Source organism: Hyperolius riggenbachi, chromosome 3, assembly GCF_040937935.1.
Source record: "Hyperolius riggenbachi isolate aHypRig1 chromosome 3, aHypRig1.pri, whole genome shotgun sequence".
NCBI classification, from domain to species: Eukaryota; Metazoa; Chordata; class Amphibia; order Anura; family Hyperoliidae; genus Hyperolius; species Hyperolius riggenbachi.
In genome coordinates, this window is record NC_090648.1 from 209,339,023 (window position 1) to 209,362,629 (window position 23,607).

The 23,607-nt window shown below is 45.1% G+C and overlaps 1 protein-coding gene across 2 annotated transcripts in view; it reads right to left on the bottom strand.

Annotated features, from left to right (window-relative positions):
- The window catches only part of LOC137563314 (long-chain fatty acid transport protein 2-like), a 110,074-nt gene extending 87,513 nt beyond the window's left edge, over window positions 1-22,561 (bottom strand). Inside the window, exons 1-2 of one of the 2 annotated variants that reach the window (XM_068275609.1) lie at window positions 22,492-22,561; window positions 1,343-1,821 (exon numbers count right to left, since the gene is read on the bottom strand). In XM_068275609.1, the coding sequence (XP_068131710.1) occupies window positions 1,343-1,820 (478 nt within the window). In that variant the 5' untranslated portion in view covers window position 1,821; window positions 22,492-22,561. Of the gene's footprint in view, window positions 1-1,342; window positions 1,822-19,889; window positions 19,970-22,491 lie in introns of those variants that run through there. The other variant, XM_068275608.1, reaches the window with a different exon arrangement.
- Between the last annotated feature and the right edge of the window lie 1,046 nt (window positions 22,562-23,607).

Genomic DNA, 23,607 nt, shown 5'->3' on the forward strand with positions numbered 1-23,607 from the left:
CTCAATCGCTTCTCTTGCGATTGCGTTTTTTCCCTTTGTACAATTCCTGTCTGGCGTGTGTGGTAGGGCAGAGGAGCTGTTCCTCTGCACTCCACAGCTCCACCTGTCGACAGGAATTTCTCTCTACAGGTGCATTGCACCTTTTGCTGGGTTCCCGTAAATTACACGCTTGTGGAGGATTTCCGCAGTGTCAGCGCGCGTCTTGTGCGCTGATCACGGAGAGAATCCCACAATCGTTACAGTTATCCTATGTAATACATTCATTTTTATTACATCTATTCTCCCTAAAGTATTAAAGCAATGTACATCCCACTGTTTTAAGGTGTTAGCACAGGATTCTAATTCTTTACCCAAATTTCTGTTGAAGAGACACTGCGTTTCACTACATATGTATACCCCCAAATACTTGATATAATTATTATGTCATTGTATTTTATGTTTTTCCATCACCTTCTTTTTAGTCTCCCTGCTGCAGCCTAAATTAAGGGCCACAGTTTTCTCTATATTTATTTTATAGTTCGAGTGGTCCCCAAAGGTTTTTGCTATTTTAAGGGTTTTTTCTATAGATATACCTGGATTTGTCAGGGTCAGAATCCCATCGTCTGCATATGCACATATCTTAAGTTCTTCCCTGCCCATTTTTAGACCTTTATTCTTTTCTGGCTGGATGGTGTAATGGTTAAGGGCTCTGCCTCTGACACAGGAGACCAGGGTTCGAATCTCGGCTCTGCCTGTTCAGTAAGCCAGCACTTATTCAGTAGGAGACCTTTGGCAAGTCTCCCTAACACTGCTACTGCCTATAGAGCACGCCCTAGTGGCTGCAGCTCTGGTGCTTTGAGTCCGCCAGGAGAAAAGCGCAATACAAATGTTATTTGTCTTGTCTTGTCTTTTCTTTCTTCTGTATAGTCTGGATAAATGTTTCCAGTACCAAATTAAATAAGCTAGGGGAGAGAGGACAGCCCTGCCTGACTCCATTTGTCAGTCTACTATTTTTTATAATCGTTCATAATGAATTGTGCCCATCAACTAAGATTATTTTCAACCAATCCGATCAAAATTTCTGATCGCTCTAATGATTTTTCGCTAAAATTGGACCGTTAGTGGCCACCTTAACAAGAAACTGTATTATCAATATTTGTTATACAGAACTATGCAAATTCTTTGGGAAAATCTTTACAGCTTGAAAATGGACCAGTTGAATGAAGTAGAGGAAGGATGTGATTGATTCATCTTCAAGCTACAAACATTTTCCTAAACTATTTTGAATAAGTTTGCATCCATTGCCCTTCCCTACTGTTTACAATATATTTAGATACACATAGTTACAAAGATGTTCACTCACCTGCAGCTGCAATTAGCACTTTGGCCTCACAGGGCAGGAAGCATTGAAGGAGGGCTTTATCCCGAATATTAAAGTTCAGGCATGACATTGGGCAGCCTAATTTGGCCAGTGCCAGCCAAATCCAGACATAAGCAGGCTGATTAAATGAAAAAATAGCAACACAATCTCCTTGTTTCAGCTTTGCATGTTGTTTCAAAGCCCATGCAGCCTGATTACTTTTAAGGTCTATCTCCTTATAGGTGTAGGATTGGTCTTGGTATAAAATAAATTTGTGATCCGGTCTTGTGGAGACATGCTGAAGAAATGAATCCAATACACCAGCACTGCGGCGAAACTGCACCGACTTTTCAATCTTCAATGGGAAATAGATAAATTTTATAGCGAACTTGAAGTCCTCCCACAAATTTGTGAGGAATGTTCTCTTTACTATTATCCAAAGGGGGAGGATCAAGAGCAGAACCATCAGTATTATATTCATTCTGGGGAGAAACAAATACCAGGAACATTGATGAGAACAAGCGGTAAAAAGTGTCATGCAGGAAATTTCTTTTCTTTACAAAGATGAGACTAAGGCTCCCTGCACACTGCAAATTTGTTTTCCGATTCTGATTCCGATTCAGATTTTCAATTCCGATTTTCCCCTGTATACATGCAACAGAAAAACGGATCAAAAAAATGCAGTGTGCAGTAAAGATTAAAAATCGGAATTGGAATCGGATGTAAAAACTGATTAAAAAGCGGAATCGGAATCGGAAATGCATGCAGTGTGCAAGAGGCCTAAATGTGGCCACTAAGAATCCAATTTCTAGTGAAAAATCATTCAAGAAATCAGAAATTCTGATCGGAAGTGAACTCATTCACTACACCATCAACTAATGTATATCAGTGGCAGAGACCTACACAAAGACCCCGGGCACCTCGCAAAGCCAGACAGGGAGGACGAGGCAGAGCCAGACCACATCCATATGGTAACCCACAAGAATCTTCGGATTTACCCCTGACATCATCTCAGGAGGGCATCTCGGATCAAATGTCCAGCCAGGACGGAAGCGGAGGGGTGGACAGAGGCGAAGGAAACATAAGAGGACGCCTACGGTCTCGTTAACCACGCCACACGAACAGGAGAACATAGTGGTCAATCTATCCGCTGTCACGTTGTCCAGCCATCAACTGTCAGTCCTCAAACAAGGACTCTCTTTTGCTTCAACACATACACCGGATCCACTAGAAATAGATGTGGACTTACAGAGGTTCTTTAGAACTATTAGACTCAAATATTTTTTTGCGATGCCTCGTCCTTTTGATACACCTGCCAATGAGGACACTGGGGACCTATTGAGACTAAAAGATAGTGGTCTACGACCAAAGAGCAGGTTCCAACCAACGTCTTGCCAGATTATAGATATATACACCAAAAAAGTACAAGGGGAAATAGACTGTTTATTAAGAAGATCGAACTTGTTGGGCCTGAAATTTCGTAACAATATTTCATCGCAAGAGAGACTAGCCATTAGACAACTGGCGGAAAACACAGCAATAACCATCAAGCCCGCCGACAAAGGCGGGGCGATTGTGATCATGGATACGACAACCTACCGCCAGGAAATACTGAGACAAATTTCCGATACATCGACCTATCAGTTGTTAGATAGGGATCCTCTCTCTGAAGTCCAAACTAAGATTGAACTGATAGTGTCCACAGCTAAATCAGCAGACATCATAGATGATAAACTTGCCAAATACTTGATACAGGATTTCCTGATCACGCCTGTCCTCTATATATGCCCCAAAATCCACAAAAGTCTAATCAATCCCCCTGGCAGACCCATAGTGGCGGGCATAGACTCTGTATTTGCACCCATAGCAAAATATCTTGAAAAAATATTCCCTTTGTAGTGGCCCTTAAATCTTATCTGAGGGACACTCAGATGTTCCTCAACATTCTTCGCAACATTCCTCCTTTGGAAGGCCCATGCCTGCTTGTTACTTTTGATGTGGAGAGCCTCTATACCTCCATCCCACATGATGGGGGTATAGAGGCCGTCCGATATGTGTTGGAAACTTCATCTGATTTTTCTCAGCAGCAAATTAATTTAGTTTGTAAACTATTGGAAACTGTTCTAACCTTTAACTATTTTCGCTTTGAAAACAGGTTCTACTTACAGAGGAAAGGCACAGCGATGGGGTCGAATGTGGCCCCGCCCTACGCCAACATCTTCATGGGAGTCTATGAGGATATGTATGTATATACTAATGATCTGTTTAAGGCACATGACAAACTTTGGTGTCGTTACATTGATGATGTTTTTTGCGTGTGGGCGGGGCCGCATTCGACCTTAGAAGCCTTTGTTTCTGAGTTGATGGCAAGATGTACCGACATACGTCTGACCATTCATTGGTCTGAACAGCAGATCAATTTCCTAGATACATTAGTGCAGAGACAAGGTGACAGACTGATGACGGACATCTATGCTAAACCCACTGATGTCAACTCACTCCATTATGGGAGTTTTCACTCTGACACAACTAGGAGAGCTATACCTATGGGCCAGTTGCGACGGGTACAAACTATAGTTGATGACGGGACAATTAGACAGCAGAGGATGACACAGATGACAGATAAATTCCTACAGAGAGGATATCCAACCGACATTTTGAAAACAGCACATGACAGACTATCTAGAGGAGTGGAGGGACGTCGTGGACGGAATAAACATACAACAGATCGTATTCCCTTTGTCACTATACAATACACAGAGTGAGGACATAGCTAAAATAATTAAGAGGCACTGGTACCTCCTGGCTGACAGTTTCCCAGAAATATACCATTTTCAGCATCCCCCATTGGTGTCGTACAAAAGAGCACCTAATTTGAGAGACCGGTTGGTACATGCAGACATGGGTCATGCTGACATGGGTAGACTAGACACAGTAAGAAAAGGAACTTTTCCGTGCCTCAACTATGTACACTATAGCTCTGTGACAAGGGGAGAATACATTAGTCACCCACATACTGGGAAGAAATTCAGGATGAATGGTTACTTTACCTGTGACACAGCCTTTGTGATTTATGCCCTAAAATGCCCTTGTGGGCTCCTATATGTGGGACAGACCACACAGAAATTTAAGAAAAGATTGTCCTCACATAAGCATGCAATAAGAGAAAAATTAGTGGACCAAGCCGTTCCCTATCACTTTGTGGCAGCTAATCATCATGTTAGCCAACTCAAATTCCAAATTATAGAACAGGTGCAACCACTAAGGAGGGGTGGGGACAGAGAGAGGAGGTTATTATGGAGGGAGGCCCAGTGGATCAAGAGGCTGGACACCATGGAACCCAGGGGACTTAACAGAGAGCTGGACCTCATACCTTTTATTTGAGGATCCCCATGTTCCATGTTGCCCAGCCTAATATATACGTTGATATATATATATTTATATTTGTTTATTTGACCATAAGCTGTACTGATATTTGTATTTTTGATCCATGGACTCCCAACTTGTGCTTCCTCTCTCTCTCCCCCTTTCTCTCCCCTTTTACACTATATATATATTTTGTTCCCTCTGTCCTCGCCTTCTACTCCAATGCAGCTTTCTCCGTTTTTTCAGAGATATGATTGAGAACTTTTTTGTTCAACAAATATATCTAACTTTGCATTTCCATTCATCTCCGAAGGAGGATCTTATATAAATAGGAGACTGACATCTATGCTGCGCTGATTGACTGCGTAGCATATGAGCGGCCCGTCGCTGGGCAACAGATCCACGCTTTCCCGCATGGGGCAGACACGCTGGCTTCCTATTTACATCAGTGATGTATGAGCGGAAATCCTTCTGCTCACGTCACTAGTTGCTGGGCAGAAGGGGAGTGGGCGGCGCACAGCCGCCCTCTCCCTTACGTAGTGCGGTTGGTTTCCCCTCTGGTCCGCCGGAGGCGTAACCTTGTGGGGACGTACTTCCGCACAGCAGCCCGGCATTGCGAAGCCGTTTGCCACATCCGGGGACAAGTGTGTGTGAGACAGAGAGGTGGGACTCCATTTCAAACTATCCTATCAGGTAGGCAGCAGCGTAGTTTTCTATCAGGTCCACTAGGTAGGACCTGTTTCTATTGGTTGTTGTTTGTTTATGCAAACCGGATTGGCTGCCATGTTTACATGTTGTTGCTATATAAGACTGTTTGTTCATTGTTTGATCTTGCCATGCACAGCTTAGCTTGAGAAAGAGGCTACGTGCCTCGAAACGTCGCACATTGGCTGATAGCATGTTTTTATCCATTAAAAGAGCATAAATACATCTGATGGTGCCGGCTCCATTCCTTCTCTACACCATCAACTAACAAATCTTTGCTTCCTATCTATCACAACCAACAAGAAAATCCAAATTTTGGTTAGACGAAATTTTTTTTATAATCGTTCGTAATCGATTGTGCTCATCCACAGAGATTATTTACAACCAATCCAATCAGAATTTCTAATCGCTCGAACAATGTTTCGCTGGAAATTGGACCGTAGTGGCTACCTTAATCCACTTAGGGCCCGTTTCCACTAGAGCAAATCTGCATGCATTTCCTGCTTGCAGATTCGCATAGACAATACAAGTGGATGGGACTGTTTCCACTTGTCAGGATTTCTGAGCGTTTTTCTGTGCAGAAAAAATCTGCACGGCAGAGCCATCAGAATTCGCATACCGCTATGCGATTTGCATACAATGTATTTAATAGGGAATTTGCATGCAGTTTTGGTATGCGAATTTTCATGCGAATTCGCATGGAATCAATGGAAAAGCACACAGGCACTGCCATGGTTAAATTCGCATACATCGTCACTCATGCGAATTCACATGCAAATTCTCATGAAAATTTGCATACAACTGCATACGAAATTCGCATCCGCATGCAAATTTTTACCGCGGCGATTCCCACCGCACAAGTGGAAATGGGCCCTTATCAGTTCACACTGGTACTCAGGGGCAAGGATCCTCAGAGATCCAGGGCACTTTTGGGCACTCCAGCTGGAAAATGGGTGTGGCCATGCACCAGAATGGGGGTGTGGTCATGGGTGGAGCCACATTTACATGAACTTAACAGCAGTCTAAGTAGGCCTGCCCAGCAAAATGTTGGATGAAGCCCCCTCTTCATTAATAATAATAAAAAAAGGCAGCATATTACAAAAACAGGCAGTGTCACTTAAACATAACTAGGGTTACCTGGCTTCTGTGCTGGCTGGTCTGGCTTTCTGCTGGGTGGGCTGACCTGCTGCCAGGTTGTCTGGAAGTCCCCCCGTAGCATTCCCTGACATTCTAGTGGGCCCCCTCCCATGCTCCTATGGGCTAGGTGAGTAAATGTTTTTTGTTTTTTTTTTCTTTTACAGGTCAGGTGCTGCCCACACTACTAGTGAAATGTGCTGCCCAGTGCCCATGCCTACAAATAATACATATACACCTGGCTACATATAATGGGGACACCTATACACCTAGCTACATATACTGGGCACATATACCCCTGGCTACATATACTGGGCACATATACCCCTGGCTACATATACTGGGCACATATACCCCTGGCTACATATACTGGGCACATATACCCCTGGCTACATATACTGGGCACATAAACCCCTGGCTACATATACTGGGCACATATACCCCTGGCTACATATACTGGCACATATACCCCTGGCTACATATACTGGGCACATATACCCCTGGCTACATGTACTGGGCACATATACCCCTGGCTACATATACTGGGCACATATACCCCTGGCTACATATACTGGGCACATATACCCCTGGCTACATATACTGGGCACATATACCCCTGGCTACATATACTGGGCACATATACCCCTGGCTACATATACTGGCACATATACCCCTGGCTACATATACTGGGCACATATACACCTGGCTACATATAATGGGGACACCTATACACCTGGCTACATATACTGGGCACATATACCCCTGGCTACATATACTGGGCACATATACCCCTGGCTACATATACTGGGCATATATACCCCTGGCTACATATACTGGGCACATATACCCCTGACTACATATACTGGGCACATATACCCCTGGCTAGATATACTGGGCACATATACCCCTGGCTACATATACTGGCACATATACCCCTGGCTAGATATACTGGGCACATATACCCCTGCCTACATATACTGGGCACATATACACCTGGCTATACTGGGGACACCTATACACCTGGCTACATATACTGGGGACACCTATACACCTGGCTACATATTCTGGTCACATATACACCTGGCTACATATACTGGGGACACCTATACACCTGGCTACATATACTGGGGACACCTATACACCTGACTACATATACTAGGCACAAATATACCTGGCTACATATACTGGGCACATACACACCTGGCTATACTGGGGACACCTATACACCTGACTACATATACTAGGCACATATATACCTGGCTACATATACTGGGCACATATACACCTGGCTATACTGGGGACACCTGAACACCTGGTTACATATACTGGGGACACCTGGCTATACTGGGGACACCTATAGGCCTTGCTACCTATTCTGGGGACATCTATACACTTGGCCACCTATTCTGGGAATATATATAATATTTTGGGTGTTACGTGTATTTTGGGTGATCCACTGCCAGGGTTCGCATATTTTGGGGAACTGCTTCCAGATTATGTGTATGTTGGGGGAACTGCTGCTGCCAGATTGTCTATTTTGGGGGAACCACTGCCATATTATCTGTATTTTGGGGGAACCTCTGCCAGATTATGTGTATTTTTGGTGAAATGCTGTGAGATTACATCTACTTTTTGGGGATACACTACGACAGAGCTCAAACGTCCCCTGGCAGTCCTTTTATACCACTGCTAAGGCCATGTATGTTTGGCCCCACCCATGACCACGCACATGCTATGCTTAACCGCGCCCATTTTCTGGTGCGCCGCACTGCGCGCGGCGCAGAGGTTTTTAAAGTGAGTCCACTCATTTCTTATTCCAGGACTAGACCCCTGGTAAAAGTGCTGCAGTGCCCACATGTATTACTGGGGAAATGTGCTGCAGTGCCCACATGTATTACTGGGTAAATCTGCTGCAGTGCCCACATGTATTACTGGGTAAATGTGCTGCCCAGTGTCCACATGTATTACTGGGGAAATGTGCTGCCCAGTGTCCACATGTATTACTGGGGAAATGTGCTGCAGTGCCCACATGTATTACTGGGGAAATGTGCTGCAGTGCCCGCATATGTATTACTGGGGAAATGTGCTGCCCAGTGTCCACATGTATTACTGGGGAAATGTGCTGCAGTGCCCACATGTATTACTGGGGAAATATGCTGCAGTGCCCACATTTATTACTGGGGAAATGTGCTGCAGTGCCCACATGTATTACTGGGGAAATGTGCTGCAGTGCCCACATGTATTACTGGGGAAACGTGCTGCAGTGTCCACATGTATTACTGGGGAAATGTGCTGCCCATGCCCACATGTATTACTGGGGAAATGTGCTGCAGTACCCGCATATGTATTTACTGGTGAAATGTGCTGCAGTGCCCACACATGTATTTACTGGAGAAACGTGCTGCTCATGCCCACATGTATTTACTGGTGAAATGTGCTGCCCGTATAGTGAATTTACTGGTGAAATGTGCTGCCCACATGTATTTACTGGTGAAATGTGCTGCCCATATAGTGTATTTACTGGTGAAATGTGCTGCCCAAATGTATTTACTGGTGAAATATGCTGCCGACATAGTGTACACAGTATTTACTGGTGAAATGTGCATCCCATGCCCACATAGTGTATTTACTGGTGAAATGTGCTGCCCACATAGTGTATTTACTGGTGAAATGTGCATCCCATGCCCACATAGTGTATTTACTGGTGAGAATTATGGTGGGGTTATCAGGGCACCCTGTAGAAAAAGGCACAGGAGACAGCCTGTGCTAAATAAAAATCTTTTGTATGATTCAAAGATTTCGTCATTGAGGTAAGACACCTTGTTTCCCTTTTCGTTTTTAAACTGTTTTTAGAAGCTTTATACACACCAGGGCGCCTCTCCCTCCCCCCCTAATTATTTACTGGTGAAATGTGCATCCCATGCCTACATGCATTTACTGGTGAAATGTGCATCCCATGCCCACATGCATTTACTGGTGAAATGTGCATCCCATGCCCACATGCATTTACTGGTGAAATGTGCATCCCATGCCTACATGCATTCACTGGTGAAATGTGCATCCCATACCCATATGCATTTATTGGAGAAATGTGCATCCCATACCCATATGCATTTATTGGAGAAATGTGCATCCCATGTCCACATGCATTTACTGGTGAAATGTGCATCCTACGCCCACATGCATTTACTGGTGAAATGTGCTGCCCATGCCCACATGCATTTACTGGTGAAATGTGCTGCCCATGCCCACATGCATTTACTGGTGAAATGTGCTGCCCATGCCCACATGCATTTACTGGTGAAATGTGCATCCCATGCCGACATGCATTTACTGGTGAAATGTGCTGCCCATGCCCACATGGATTTACTGTTGAAATGTGCTGCCCATGCCCACATGCATTTACTGGTGAAATGTGCTGCCCATGCCCACATGCATTTACTGGTGAAATGTGCATCCTACGCCCACATGCATTTACTGGTGAAATGTGCATCCCATGCCCACATGCATTTACTGGTGAAATGTGCATCCCATGCCCACATGTATTTACTGGTGAAATGTGCATCCCATGCCCACATGCATTTACTGGTGAAATATGCATCCCATGCCTACATGCTTTTACTGGTGAAATGTACTGCCCTGCCCACATGCATTTACTGGTGAAATGCGCTGCCCACGCCCACATGCATTTACAGGTGAAATGTGCATCCCATGCCTACATGCTTTTACTGGTGAAATGTACTGCCCTGCCCACATGCATTTATGGTGAAATGCGCTGCCCACGCCCACATGCATTTACAGGTGAAATGTGCTGCCCATGCCCACATGCATTTACTGGTGAAATGTACTGCCCATGCCCACATGCATTTACTGGTGAAATGTGCATCCCATACCCACATGCATTTACTGGTGAAATGTACTGCCCATGCCCACATGCATTTACTGGAGAAATGTGCATCCCATGCCCACTTGCATGTACTGGTGAAATGTGCTGCCCATATTATTTACTGGTGAAATGTGATGCCCACATAGTGTATTTACTGGTGAAATGTGTCCACATGGCTTCAGCTATGTTTCACTCCTCCAAAATTCACAAGAAGTTTCCTAAAAAGCCCGCTACTGACTCTGCCTTTGACTCCGCCCCCTGTCCATCCAAACCTTGGGGTGTCCACATTTTTTGACCATTTTGTCCAGGAAAAAAAGGAAATTGGTTTGGCAACTCTGCACCCAGTATGCTTACATAGAGGCACCACAGCACACAGGATAACCCCAATTGATGCACCACAGCTCCCAGCATGCCCACCATTGAAGCACCACAGCTGACTCTGCCTGGGGGACATCCGGGGCACCCCAGAAGAGATGGGGCACATGCCACTGATCTTTGGGGCTAGCAACGCCCCTGCTGGTACCCCTACTTAGTAAAACTGCATTCATAGTCTATGATATCTGCAGATCTCATACACACCTTGTTTAACGGACATTCATCTGCAGATCAGATCCACCAGGATGGATCTTCAGATCTGCAGATGAATGTCTGTCAAACAATAACTGGCACTAGTGCTGCTTCTTACTTAATTCCCACTGTCACTGTGATATTGTCTGCCACATCGGTCACCCAGCCGCAGCCTATGCAAATCGATGGGTTACACAATCACGTCGGACAATTGTGGGCCCTCCACCCGGCGCACACCATGAGGCCTCCACATGCAAATTATATAGTGCACTTTTTCCTGGGGACAGCTAGCTGAACAATTCAGTCTTCTTTCACCATACTTTAGCTTTCAAAGTCCTTAAAGCAATAGATGTAACATCAATGCACTTTAGATGGCCTCTTCTGGGGGGACAGATGCAATACAGTCCAATGTACTCCTACACATGTCATCTAAGGCAGTTCATTCAATCTATTTCGCTTGCCCGGACTCTGGCATTACTCATGGTGCCTCTTAATCACTACAGCAGCTCATCTCCCGCTCTTCCGCCCGTTAGGGCTGCACTATTAAACTTGCATTCAAAATGTGTTTTACTCACAACCTTCACGCAGTACTGCGCTTTTCCGAGGGAGCTCAGCTCAGGGCTCCTGTGGTTCTGGATGCCCGATGCCACCTCCGCATCACCTCACCGCGTCTCCTGCACTGGCTGCTTGTAAATTTCCTGTAGAGGTTCCTGGCGTGGCCCGGCATCCCGGGATCTCGTGAGCGCTCACATGTGCCAGTCAGGCCCCGCCCGCTGACGCGTTTCGCCCCGCCCACGGGGCTTTCTTAAAGTGAAATGGGGATGGAGTTCCCTTCAGCAGTGCGGCCTTAAAACCTCCTCCCCTTCAGGTTGAAAGGTCATCCTGTACTGAGGAGGACATCAGTGGAGCTTTTGATGGAAAAAAGGGCAATGTTGATAGGGCCGGTAGAGAGGAGGAAGATGTGGAACCCCTTTTCAGGGAACATAAAAAACTGCTCATTAAGTCCTTGAGGAGGAAGTGGGACATTTCAACTTTGAAATTTTATATTAGAGAAAGGGTGGTGCCCTGGGGCCTTAGGGAGCGGATAATACCAGCAGAACATCTGCAGACAGAACGGTTTATGGGTAAGTGGAAGGAGGATTGTATCGAGAGAGGCTTAACAATTATGAAGATGATAGTGGAGGAGGAGGAGTTACAATTGGGTGAAATAAATGGAGAAATAGAAACGAGTAAAGGGAAATTGGATTTATTTCAGAAACATCCGAAGTTTGACAAATTGAATAAGCAATTGAAATTTGATGTAGAAAAGAATCAGGAAAAAATAAAGAAAGAAAAATTGCAGAAATTTAATGAGGATGTAAAATCTTGGAATAAAGGGGAATTTTTTGAATGTCAGAGAGGAAGACCAAGGAGTAGATCTAGAAATAGACAGTGGAGACAAAAGAAAGAAGGGGAGGATAAGGGGGAGGCAGGTTCAGGAAAAGGTGTAGTTGTTTTTTTAGACAGAGAGGAGGAGGAAGAAGGGGAAGGGGAAGAAGAAGATGTGGAGGAAGATCTAGGGGTAAAAAGTATATTGAAAACACAGAAGGACAGTCAGAAGGAAGTGAAAAAGAGAGTACAACCAGTAAGGGGACAGAAATAATGGAGGATCAAGGATTGAATAATAATGTCATTAATTTGACAGATATTGTCCTTACTGAAGACTGTGAGAAATTATTGAAAAGAGGTCTATCATTTGCCCCATTTGCTGGGGGTGATGAATTTGATGTCTACAAGGATTTAACGTTTTTCCTTAGACGAGTTGCCCTAAAGTTGATGTTTGAGGAGCGGGATGAGGGTGCCAGTAGTGGGGGAGCATCACAGGAGATAAGTACCTGTACGGGACAGATGTCGGTACAGGACCGGGAGACACTCAGAGTTCTGGAATCCCTTTGGGATGAGGGAAGACCGGAGAACTCTCCCACAGTAGATTTTGAGCTTCTAAATCCCTGCCCCTTAAATGTAAGAAAGAAATCACGTTTCATGCCCCAATTGAATTATAAATTGAAAACTTTTAGAGACCTTGTGCAGAGAGAGCTAGGTAAACTGAACTGGTCCCCCAAAAGAACCCCGAAAAATGACAATCTATCTCCAGGGGAAAGAGAAGCCCTGGAATTTTTAAAGGGAAGAGATGACATTATTATTTGTGCTAGTGACAAGGGAGGTAATGTAGTCATCCTCGCCACGGATTATTATAAGAATGAATGCCTCAGATTGCTCAGTGATGAGAATACATACTCGAGATTAAGAGAAAACCCGTTCTTGGCGATCAAGACCAAGGTCAACACAGTGGTGGATCTGGGGAAGGAGATGGGGGTGCTCACAAAGAGGGAGGCTGAATTTTGCAGTGTAACCACATTTAAGGCCCCGATATTCTACACAATTCCAAAGATCCACAAAGATAGGGAGAAACCACCAGGGCGGCCAATAGTGTCGGGGATTGATGGACCATTGGAGAGACTTGGCAAGTTTCTGGATGGAAAATTGAAGCCGCTTGTTGAAAGCTTACCCTCATTTGTTAGGGATACTGGAGACGTATTGGCCATCCTGGAAGGTCTCCCAGTCGATGGGGAGGAATTAATAGTTAGTGTGGATGTCGAAGGCCTGTACACTTCAATACCCCACGAGGTGGGAATGGCTGCTGTGGCCTTCTTTCTGGGTGAGCACTACCCTGATTCCTCACTCCACAATGAGTTTGTGGTTGAGGCTTTACAATTGGTCTTGGAATACAATTGTTTCTGTTTCGATGGGCGCTTCTATCGTCAGACCAGGGGCACGTCGATGGGGGCATCCTGCGCTCCGGCCTACGCATGTCTCCACCTCGGGCTGTGGGAGCGGCAGGATGTGTACCCTATGGATCTCTTCCGTAGGCATGTCCGCCTGTGGCTGAGATTCATAGATGACGTGCTCCTGGTCTGGCAGGGCACCAGTGAGCAACTAAGTAGTTTTATGGAGATGTTGGGAAACAATGAAAGAAACCTCAAATTCACTTATGAATGGAGTGAAAAGAAATTATCGTTCCTAGACTTAAAAATTCGTAAAAATAGTGGAAGGTTGTTAACCACTACCTTCAGGAAACCTACAGCTGGCAACACTTTGTTGCACTATTCGAGTCACCATTTAGTGTCACAAAAGAGAGCAGTACCGAGAGGGCAGTTCCATAGACACCGGAGGAACTGTACCTTAGATGAGGATTTTGTGAGGGAAGGTCGACAATTAAGCCAAAGGTTGGTGGAAAGAGGATATCCAGAGCAGTTGGTTGAGTCAGAATTTGAGAGAATGTTAGAGAAAGACAGGAAGGAATTACAGATGGGGCGAGCTCCACGTAAAAAAACAGATGGTGTAGTTGAAAAAAGTGACCCTATTAGGTTTGTAACAACATATGGAGGCCATTGGTATGCATTACAGAAAGTGTTGCAAAAACATTGGGGCATCCTGTTGATAGATAAACGTATTAAAAATTTAGTCGGTGAAAGACCATATATGACTGCCAGAAAGGCGAAAAATTTAAAAAATGAGTTGGTGAGATCAGAATTCATAAGTAAGGAAAAGGGGACCTGGCTAAATAAATTTCCTCAGAAATTTGGAATGTTCAGCTGTGGTGATTGCAATGTTTGTGGCCTGGTGGAAAGAACAAAAACATTTACAAATGCGATGGGTACAAGAGAATTTAATATTAGAGATAACATCAATTGCAACTCTGAAAGAGTTGTCTATTGTATAAAATGCCCCTGCAATCTATTATATGTGTGAAAAACGAAACGTCGCTTGGGCACCCGAATAGGGGAACATGTTAAAAATATTGAAAAGGCAGAGAAGGATAGCCCTCTGGGGACCCATTTTGCCCGCTATCACAATAAAGATCCCTCTGGACTGCGCTTTAAGGGAATTGTGAAACAAAAGCTGTCACACAGAGGAGGGGACATAGAGAATGAGCTATATAAAATTGAGGCAACATGGATTTATCGGTTGGGAACTAGAATCCCGGAAGGCTTAAATTCTGACCTCAACATGGTGTACTTCCTGAATTAAGTATATATATATACAGGGGGGGCAGATTATACATGGCTAAAAAGACAACAACCAGTCTTGAGTGGTTTGAAATCACTTGGAGAAAAGTTAGAGTGTTCCGCTGTTTGCCCCCTTTTACCACATATAAGATGGCTGCCAGAGTACAGGATGACCTTTCAACCTGAAGGGGAGGAGGTTTTAAGGCCGCACTGCTGAAGGGAACTCCATCCCCATTTCGCTTTGAGAAAGCCCCGTGGGCGGGGCGAAACGCGTCAGCGGGCGGGGCCTGACTGGCACATGTGAGTGCTCACGAGATCCCGGGACGCCGGGCCACGCCAGGAACCTCTACAGGAAATTTACAAGCAGCCAGTGCAGGAGACGCGGTGAGGTGATGCGGAGGTGGCATCGGGCATCCAGAACCACAGGAGCCCTGAGCTGAGCTCCCTCGGAAAAGCGCAGTACTGCGTGAAGGTTGTGAGTAAAACACATTTTGAATGCAAGTTTAATAGTGCAGCCCTAACGGGCGGAAGAGCGGGAGATGAGCTGCTGTAGTGATTAAGAGGCACCATGAGTAATGCCAGAGTCCGGGCAAGCGAAATAGATTGAATGAACTGCCTTAGATGACATGTGTAGGAGTACATTGGACTGTATTGCATCTGTCCCCCCAGAAGAGGCCATCTAAAGTGCATTGATGTTACATCTATTGCTTTAAGGACTTTGAAAGCTAAAGTATGGTGAAAGAAGACTGAATTGTTCAGCTAGCTGTCCCCAGGAAAAAGTGCACTATATAATTTGCATGTGGAGGCCTCATGGTGTGCGCCGGGTGGAGGGCCCACAATTGTCCGACGTGATTGTGTAACCCATCGATTTGCATAGGCTGCGGCTGGGTGATCGATGTGGCAGACAATATCACAGTGACAGTGGGAATTAAGTAAGAAGCAGCACTAGTGCCAGTTATTGGTTTTAGGATGTTTTAATGTTTGTGAGCCACTGTTGTTGTAATGATTTTGCAGGTAACTAAATAAAAGTACATTTAAGCACGCGATGATTCCTGGGTTTGATAAAAGATGCAATATTCAGTTAGGGTACCCTGGAGTCTCCTCAATTGAGTAGTGTTATACTTCAAGTTGTGGCCGCCTAGATTATGTGGTGTGATAGGTCTGTCAAACAAGGTGTGTATGAGGATTTGCAGATATCATAGACTATGAATGCATTTTGCAGGAATGGAGCATTTGCAGGAACAGATCTTTTGCAGATACTGATCTTTTGAATGTGTACAGCATCTTTGTGTGCAGCATCTTGCAAAGATTTTTATCTGATGAGGAGTTCAGATCAATAGAATAGACTGTGTAGATATGGCTCTCATACTACATGAAAGGGGATAAAATTGGTCTGTGATCTTTCATTTTCCAAAGACATTTATTTGATGTGCGTACCCACCTTAAATGATGCAGAGACATTGCAAATTGAGTTCAAATGTGACTAGTAGTGTTGATCGAACAGTGCTCGGCACTGTTTGTTATTCCCCGAACATTCGCCTGTTCAGGTTCGGGTCGAGCACAGCCGAACACCGCATGGTGCTCTGCCGTGCTGTTCGGTTTCCTCCCCTCGCTTATTGCCGCCTTTGCAGGCAGCCAATAAGCGGCGACGATGCTTTTTCCACAGCTATGGTCACACAGCCTAGCTGGCTGTGACCATAGCTTTGATTGGCCGAGCGGGTCACGTGTTCTGGTATATAAATACCAGAACGCGCGGCAGGCTCCACCATTCGCATTGGGGTTTAGCTTGGGGTAGGCAGGAGACAGAACAAGCGGTTAGGTGACAGCACTGCCAGGCAGGCCACCCACAGTGTCACAGACTCACAACCACTGCCAGCAGCAGCCACAGTGCCCCAGCCTCACCACTGCCAGCAGCAGCCACAGAGCCCCTGCCTCACCACTGCCAGCAGCAGTCACAGAGCCCCTGCCTCACCACTGCCAGCAGGCACTGCGAGCCCACTGCCAGCAGGCACTTCCAGCAGCCACAGTGCCCATGTTTTTTGTTGCCAGCCACAGTGCACCTGCCTCACCACTGCCAGCAGGCACTGCCAGCAGCCACAGTGCCCATCTTTATTGTTGCCAGCTACAGTGCACCTGCCTCACCACTGCCAGCAGGCACTTCCAGCAGCCACAGTGCCCATGTTTTTTGTTGCCAGCCACAGTGCACCTGCCTCACCACTGCCAGCAGGCACTGCCAGCAGCCACAGTGCCCATCTTTTTTTGTTGGCAGCCACAGTGTACCTGCCTCACCACTACTGTTAGCAGGCACTGCCAGCAGCCACTGTGCCCATCTTGTTTTGTTGGCAGCCACAGTGTACCTGCCTCACCACCACTGCCAGCAGGCACTGCCAGCAGCCACTGTGCCCATCTTGTTTTGTTGCCAGCCACAGTGCACCTGCCTCTCCACTGCCAGCAGGCATTTCCAGCAGCCACTGTGCCCACCATATTTGGTCCCAGGCCAACTACTGTCAGTGTGTTTGTGCCAGGACACTGAGGGCATCCTTTTTCCTGCTGCCAGCTGCGAAAACTTGTGCCCATCATAAAAAGCACAGTTTATTGCATTTTACGGTTGGTTATTGTTGAGAAAAAAAGCAGTACTTTCAGTGCCAGCTGAGAACAGTTGTGCCCATAAAAAAAACACACTTTATTGCATTTTACTCTTGCTTAGGGCTCGATTCACAAAGCGGTGATAACCCAGTTATCACGCCTAAAAAGACTTTAGGCGTGATAACCATTGCACCACGCTGGTGAAAAGCCCCTTATCACGCCTAAACTCAGTTTAGGCGTGATAAGTTTAGGCGTGATAAGTTTAGATAAGTTTAGATCGCGCGCAAAGTCCTGTGCGCAAAGCAGCGCCATTAAACTCTATGCAACGTTTTGCGCGCACCAGACTTTGCTAGTGCAAAAGTTTTGATCAGCTGTGCACTGCGGTGCTAACCCAGTTGGTGCTAGAGTTATCACGCCTAAACTGATCACGCCTAAACTGAGTTTAGGTGTGATAAGGGGCTTTTCACCAGCATGCTAACTGTTAGCACGCTTCTGTGAATCAAGCCCTTATGCCGTGCATACACGGCTCGTTTTTATGCGCCGGATGGAGCCAGCGGCTGGATGCCGGCGCATCCCCGCTCGTCCGCACGTGCGCGCGGATCGATTGCCGCTCGTCCACGCCGGCGCTTCCTTATCACCGCTCGATTCCCTGCCATTGTCCGCCGGCGGGAATCGAGCGGGCGCGGGTCAAGCGGCATTTGAATATTATCAGCTGGCCGGATCAGCTGGTCAATACACGGTACAGAAATGTACCGTGTATCCCCAGCATTAGGCTCATATGCAATTCACTTTTTCTCCTGAGTTTTCTCCTAGGTGATATTTTCACAACTTGTCAAAATATGCCTTTTAAGCCACCAGCAAGCAAGAAAATACTTAAAGTAAATTTGATAGTACTTTTTCACCAAATTTTGGGTACTTTTTCGATTGTAACATTGTGAAAATTAAGTTTAAAGCGAAGGTGAAAATGATCTCTTAGGAGATAACTCAGGTGAAAAAATGAATTGCGCATGGGCCTTAGTGTGTATAAAAAAGCAGTATTTTCAGTGCCAGCTGGGAACAGTTAAGCATGCAGTTTTTCCCAATACACGTATGCCTTTTTTTGGGAGTTTTATTTGTTTTATTGGCAGTCAAGTATAATTGGCACACTGCTCGGCAAACATGAGCCCCTGCTTTTATTTTGAGCCTAAGATCTATGTGTAAATGCCCCCCCCCCCCCCCCCCCACACACTATTTCCAACCCATTTTGCAGAAGTTTCCCTCATTTTGCAAGTTTTTTCAGGCCTGAATATCCCGAACATCTGGACCATGTTCGGCCGAGCCGACCCGAGCTTGAATAACTGGGTGTTCCTTCAACACTAGTGACTAGGCAGAGTACATACACATACCTCCCAACTTTTTGAGATGAGAAAGAGGGACACTTAAGCCACACCCCTGCCACACCCCTGATTACGCCCCTGTCACATCCCTAGTCACGCATACCATAAACATTTCATGAGAAAATATGTTTTTTTTTTTATCATTCAAACCACACGGTTCCTTTCTATCTTGGTTCATTTTCCTTCATATTAACATTTTAAAATTAGTAATATATCAATTTAAAGGATGTGAATAAAGTTTAGAGTCAATCAAACACATTTTTAGTAGATAAATATATATATTTACAAAGAAAGAGGGACAAAGTCTTGAAAGAGGGACAAATGAGGAGGAAAGAGGGATAGTGGGACAGTGCTCCCAAAGAGGCACTGTCCCTCCAAAAGAGGGACAGTTGGGAGCTATGCATACACCATTTGTTATAAGCTAAATAGAATTTGGGTATTTAAAACCCATCTTACCACCACATGAAATACAAGGAATGGTAGTGTGACAAACATATGAAATAAAAAAAGATGATAATGACAATATTTATTATCTAACTAACTGTAATGGCCTTTCTAACATTAAATTACTTAGAATTGTAAAAAAAATACATTGCCTAAAAACACTGTAAAGTTTGTATTTGATTCTACAAACCCCCTGCTGACATGCTTTGATGAGGTGATGTTAAGTATAGTTAAAATCAGAATGTTACAACTGTAGGAATCTGTATTTGAATTTAATACATCAGCCAGCAAATTGCATTTGCTTTTTGCTACCAGATTAAAGCATTGCAACATCCCATATCCATAGCCTTATAAACTATTGCACGTGTTTTTTTTAACCAAATAAACCAGAATAAGTCACCCTGCTGCATTACTCAAGATCAACAGAGCTAGCTTACCTTGATATATCAACCTGCAAGCATTGAGGTAAATGAGCTCTTCCTTTATCTAGTTGTCATGAGTCACGACTGAAGTGATTTAAACTATCCCGCAGCTGCACTATGAACTCAAAACAGTTCAATAACATTTGCACTTTGAAACTGCCTTGGTTACATTAACCTCCCTGCTGTTCTGATTCCCGCGGAGGTTTTTTTTGGATCATTTTTTTTTCTTTCATGTAGCTAGCCTAGTGCTAGCTACATGATGCCTCCCTCCCTGCGGCGTCCCTCCCACCCCTCCGATCCCAGCCGGCGCACTTGCCCATAAGGCAATCTCGTTCTGAACGGGATTTCCTTTAGGGCTTCCCCCGTCACCGACGTCGTGACGTCAGACGGAGTCCCGATCCACCCCTCAGTGCTGCCTGGCACTGATTGGCCAGGCTGCGCACGGGGTCTCGGGGGGTGTCCCTCTAACGCGGCAGGTAGCGGCGAATCGGTGGCAAGCAGCATGTACACGCAGCTAGCAAAGTGCTAGCTGCGTGCAACAAAACAAAAACTATGTAAATCGGCCCACCAGGGCCTGAGAAATCCTCCGCGGCGGGTTACCCTGACACCAGGTCGGGATACTGGCATACGCCACAGAAAAGTAAGATAATGGTATGGTAGTAATAAAACCGATCACACAGAGGATGTAAAAAAAATATATTTAGGCAGGATGTGATTATATGTGATCTCAAGTATGAGATGTGCTGAGGCATTCCATTGGTCCAGCTAAATGATTATCCATAGCAACAAAATAAAATAAACATTGTAAGCAGGAATGCACAGGTGAAAAAAAAAAAGATTTTACGTATTTTTTTTAAACCACTTCGGTACCAGCAGCCTCTGCCCCATTAAGGACCAGAGGCTGCTAATACAGTAAACCGCTGTTTCCCAACAAATCGGCACAAAAATTTGCCGGTCACGCCGTTCTGTCCCTGCCGCAGGCTCTTCTCTCTGCCGTCTCTATGACGGCAGAGCACTGTGCACCGGTCAGGAGCCGCTTTCATTGGCTCCTGACACTGTCAATCAATGTAAGCCAATGGAATTGGCTTACAGTGATGACAGGGCCAGGAGCCAATGAAATTGTCTCCTGACCTGCTCACAGAGCTCTGCCGTCAAAGAGACAGCAGGGCGAGCGAATTGTGGTGGGAACAGAGCGGCGAGACTGGTAGTAACGGCGGGGGTGCGCGGTCAATGCGACATAGAATCTACATCCAGTCAGGGCCACAGCACCACCTGCTGGACGTAGATTCGTAGATTTTTTCAACCTGTGCATTGTGTAAACAAGTAAATGGTTAAAAAATGACCTTGGTGTCAGGACCAGATAACACTATAAGCCAATCCCTGTTTAATCAGCCCACATCCTTTGTCATGGACATGGAGCAGAGCTTGTCCCTCAGCCTTGGAACAAGCGCACTTGGACGGGTGTTGAAATTACTGACCCTCACCTCCGTTGAAATGTACTTCTCATGTAGGCTGGTATTAGCGGGGGGGGGGGGGGAGGGGAGGAGGGAGGAGGGGCTAAATGCTTGGCGGCTTCTCCCTTTTGGCCACCTAACTTACATGGGTGAATGGCGGGTTAAGGTCTATTTTGAAGAGGTGGAAATGTACCTTTTTTTAACGCTTCAAATATTTGAAAATTAGGAGAGCATTCACATAATGTAGACTTCAACAAAAAAATACGGGGTGCATTTAAACAAATTGAAAAATTAATTACCTAATAATTAGCAAGTGTCCCTACGCCCTGTGCGCGTGTCAGTGCTTTTGTGCTACGGCGCATGTCCTGCACTGACACAGCCATTGGGACGGGACGCATGCGCACTGACTGGCGGCGGCGGCGGCAGGACCGAGACCTAGAAACCGTTTTTAAACAGGCTTAGGTCAACTAGTAGATGTAAAAACAGCAAAATAAAGAACTCGCCTTGAGCACCCCACATATTCGGAAGCAAAAAAAACAACAAGAAATAATGGGGTTTTGTCAAGCTGAGTTTATAAAAACTACAAACTATTACTTTATTAATAGATCATATAACAAATATACATTTACAAAGGTAAAGAAGATATTTACAAAACATCTAGTATACCACACCTTACTGCTTAATTCACAAGTCAAAGGTGTGGAAATTACTACAAAAGTTAATGCACATATTTCTCTGGCTTCCTTCAGCAAATCAAGTGTTTTACCATGGGACTGACATAAAAAATAATGACTTCAAAGGTCAGCCACATAAAAATATGGTTATAAGCCAAAGATTTAATCACAGAACAGCCACACTTGTGGCAGACATGGACATCAGTCTTTCCATGGGCCTCTGGCGATAAAGATACGCTGATAAGATATTCCCCGGCAGAAAAAAGCAGAAAACTTCACATGGCGTGTCTCAATTCACAACAACCCCCTGTTCCCTGCTCACCTGCAGGCTTCTATGCAGCATACAATAAAACAGTCCAAACATCCTTCTCTTTTATTGAATAGCATATTGCTAATAGGGTAATAACACATCTAATAAGCCCTCCTTGCCCCACAGAATAAAATGTACATAGAAAAACCTTGAAAACCACATATAACAAAGCGTTGTACCTTACAGTACTGGCTCCTGCTCCATGCTCCAAGGCAGCCGTCTTTGTGAGATTGCAGGTAAGGTACAGCATATATCCCAAAGGTCTGCCCAGGCTGTTTACAATGTGTGATGTTCACAAGGGTGTAGTGTAAAGTGATGCACATTATGTGAAGTTTTCTGCTGTTTTCTTCCCAGGCATAGCTTATCAGCTGGTCTATATCCCTGTAGCAAGGTGATATAGATTTATGTCTGTATCTGCCAGAAGTGCAGCTTTTTTGTGATTAAATCCCTGCTAGAGATGGTCCGAACGGTTCGCATGGCAGGTAATTTGCGCTTATTTAGGCGTGATGCGAACACATAGCGCATTCGACTCGCCCCCTATACCTCGTCATTGGGCTAAACTTTGACCCTCTACATCACAGTCAGCAGACACATGGCAGCCAATCAGGCTGCACTCTCTCCTGGACCCCAGCTCCCCCCTATAAAAAGGCAGCAGCGTCGGCCATGTTCTCAGTCTGCTGCTGTAGTGAGAGGAAGGGAGAGACATTTTTGGAGATAGGGAAAGTGTTAGTTAGGCTCTTGTTAGATGAGCGTAATGACTTAATTACGATTTCGCGAAATTTCGCGTAATTAGTGTAATTACGATTATGGCCGTAAGTACATAATCGTAATGAAGAAGGATTTCGCGAAATTCCGCGTAAGCGTAATTTTCGCATTACAGTGGGTATCGCGAAATTACATTTGCCTTGCATGCAACCATTTGTAAGCGTAGTTACATAACGTAATTTCGCGATAGTTCATATTACTGTACGCGTTAATTTTCGCATCGTTTTCGCGTTACGGAATGCTATTTCGCATATAAAATTCGCCATGTAGTGATATTTCGCATCAAAATTCGCCATGCAGACGAAAATGCATTTGACGAAAATTCGCGAGCAACCCTGCTAACAAGTAATTACAAAATTCGCAAAATTACGAAGAAATGCGAAATTACGTTATGGTTAAACACGAAATTACGTTATGGTTTAACGCGAAATTACGTTATGAACGAAACGCGAAATTACGCGTTGAAAATTACGCTTACGGTATTTTCAATTACGATTTTAATGGCAATTACGCTACCATAATTTCGCATC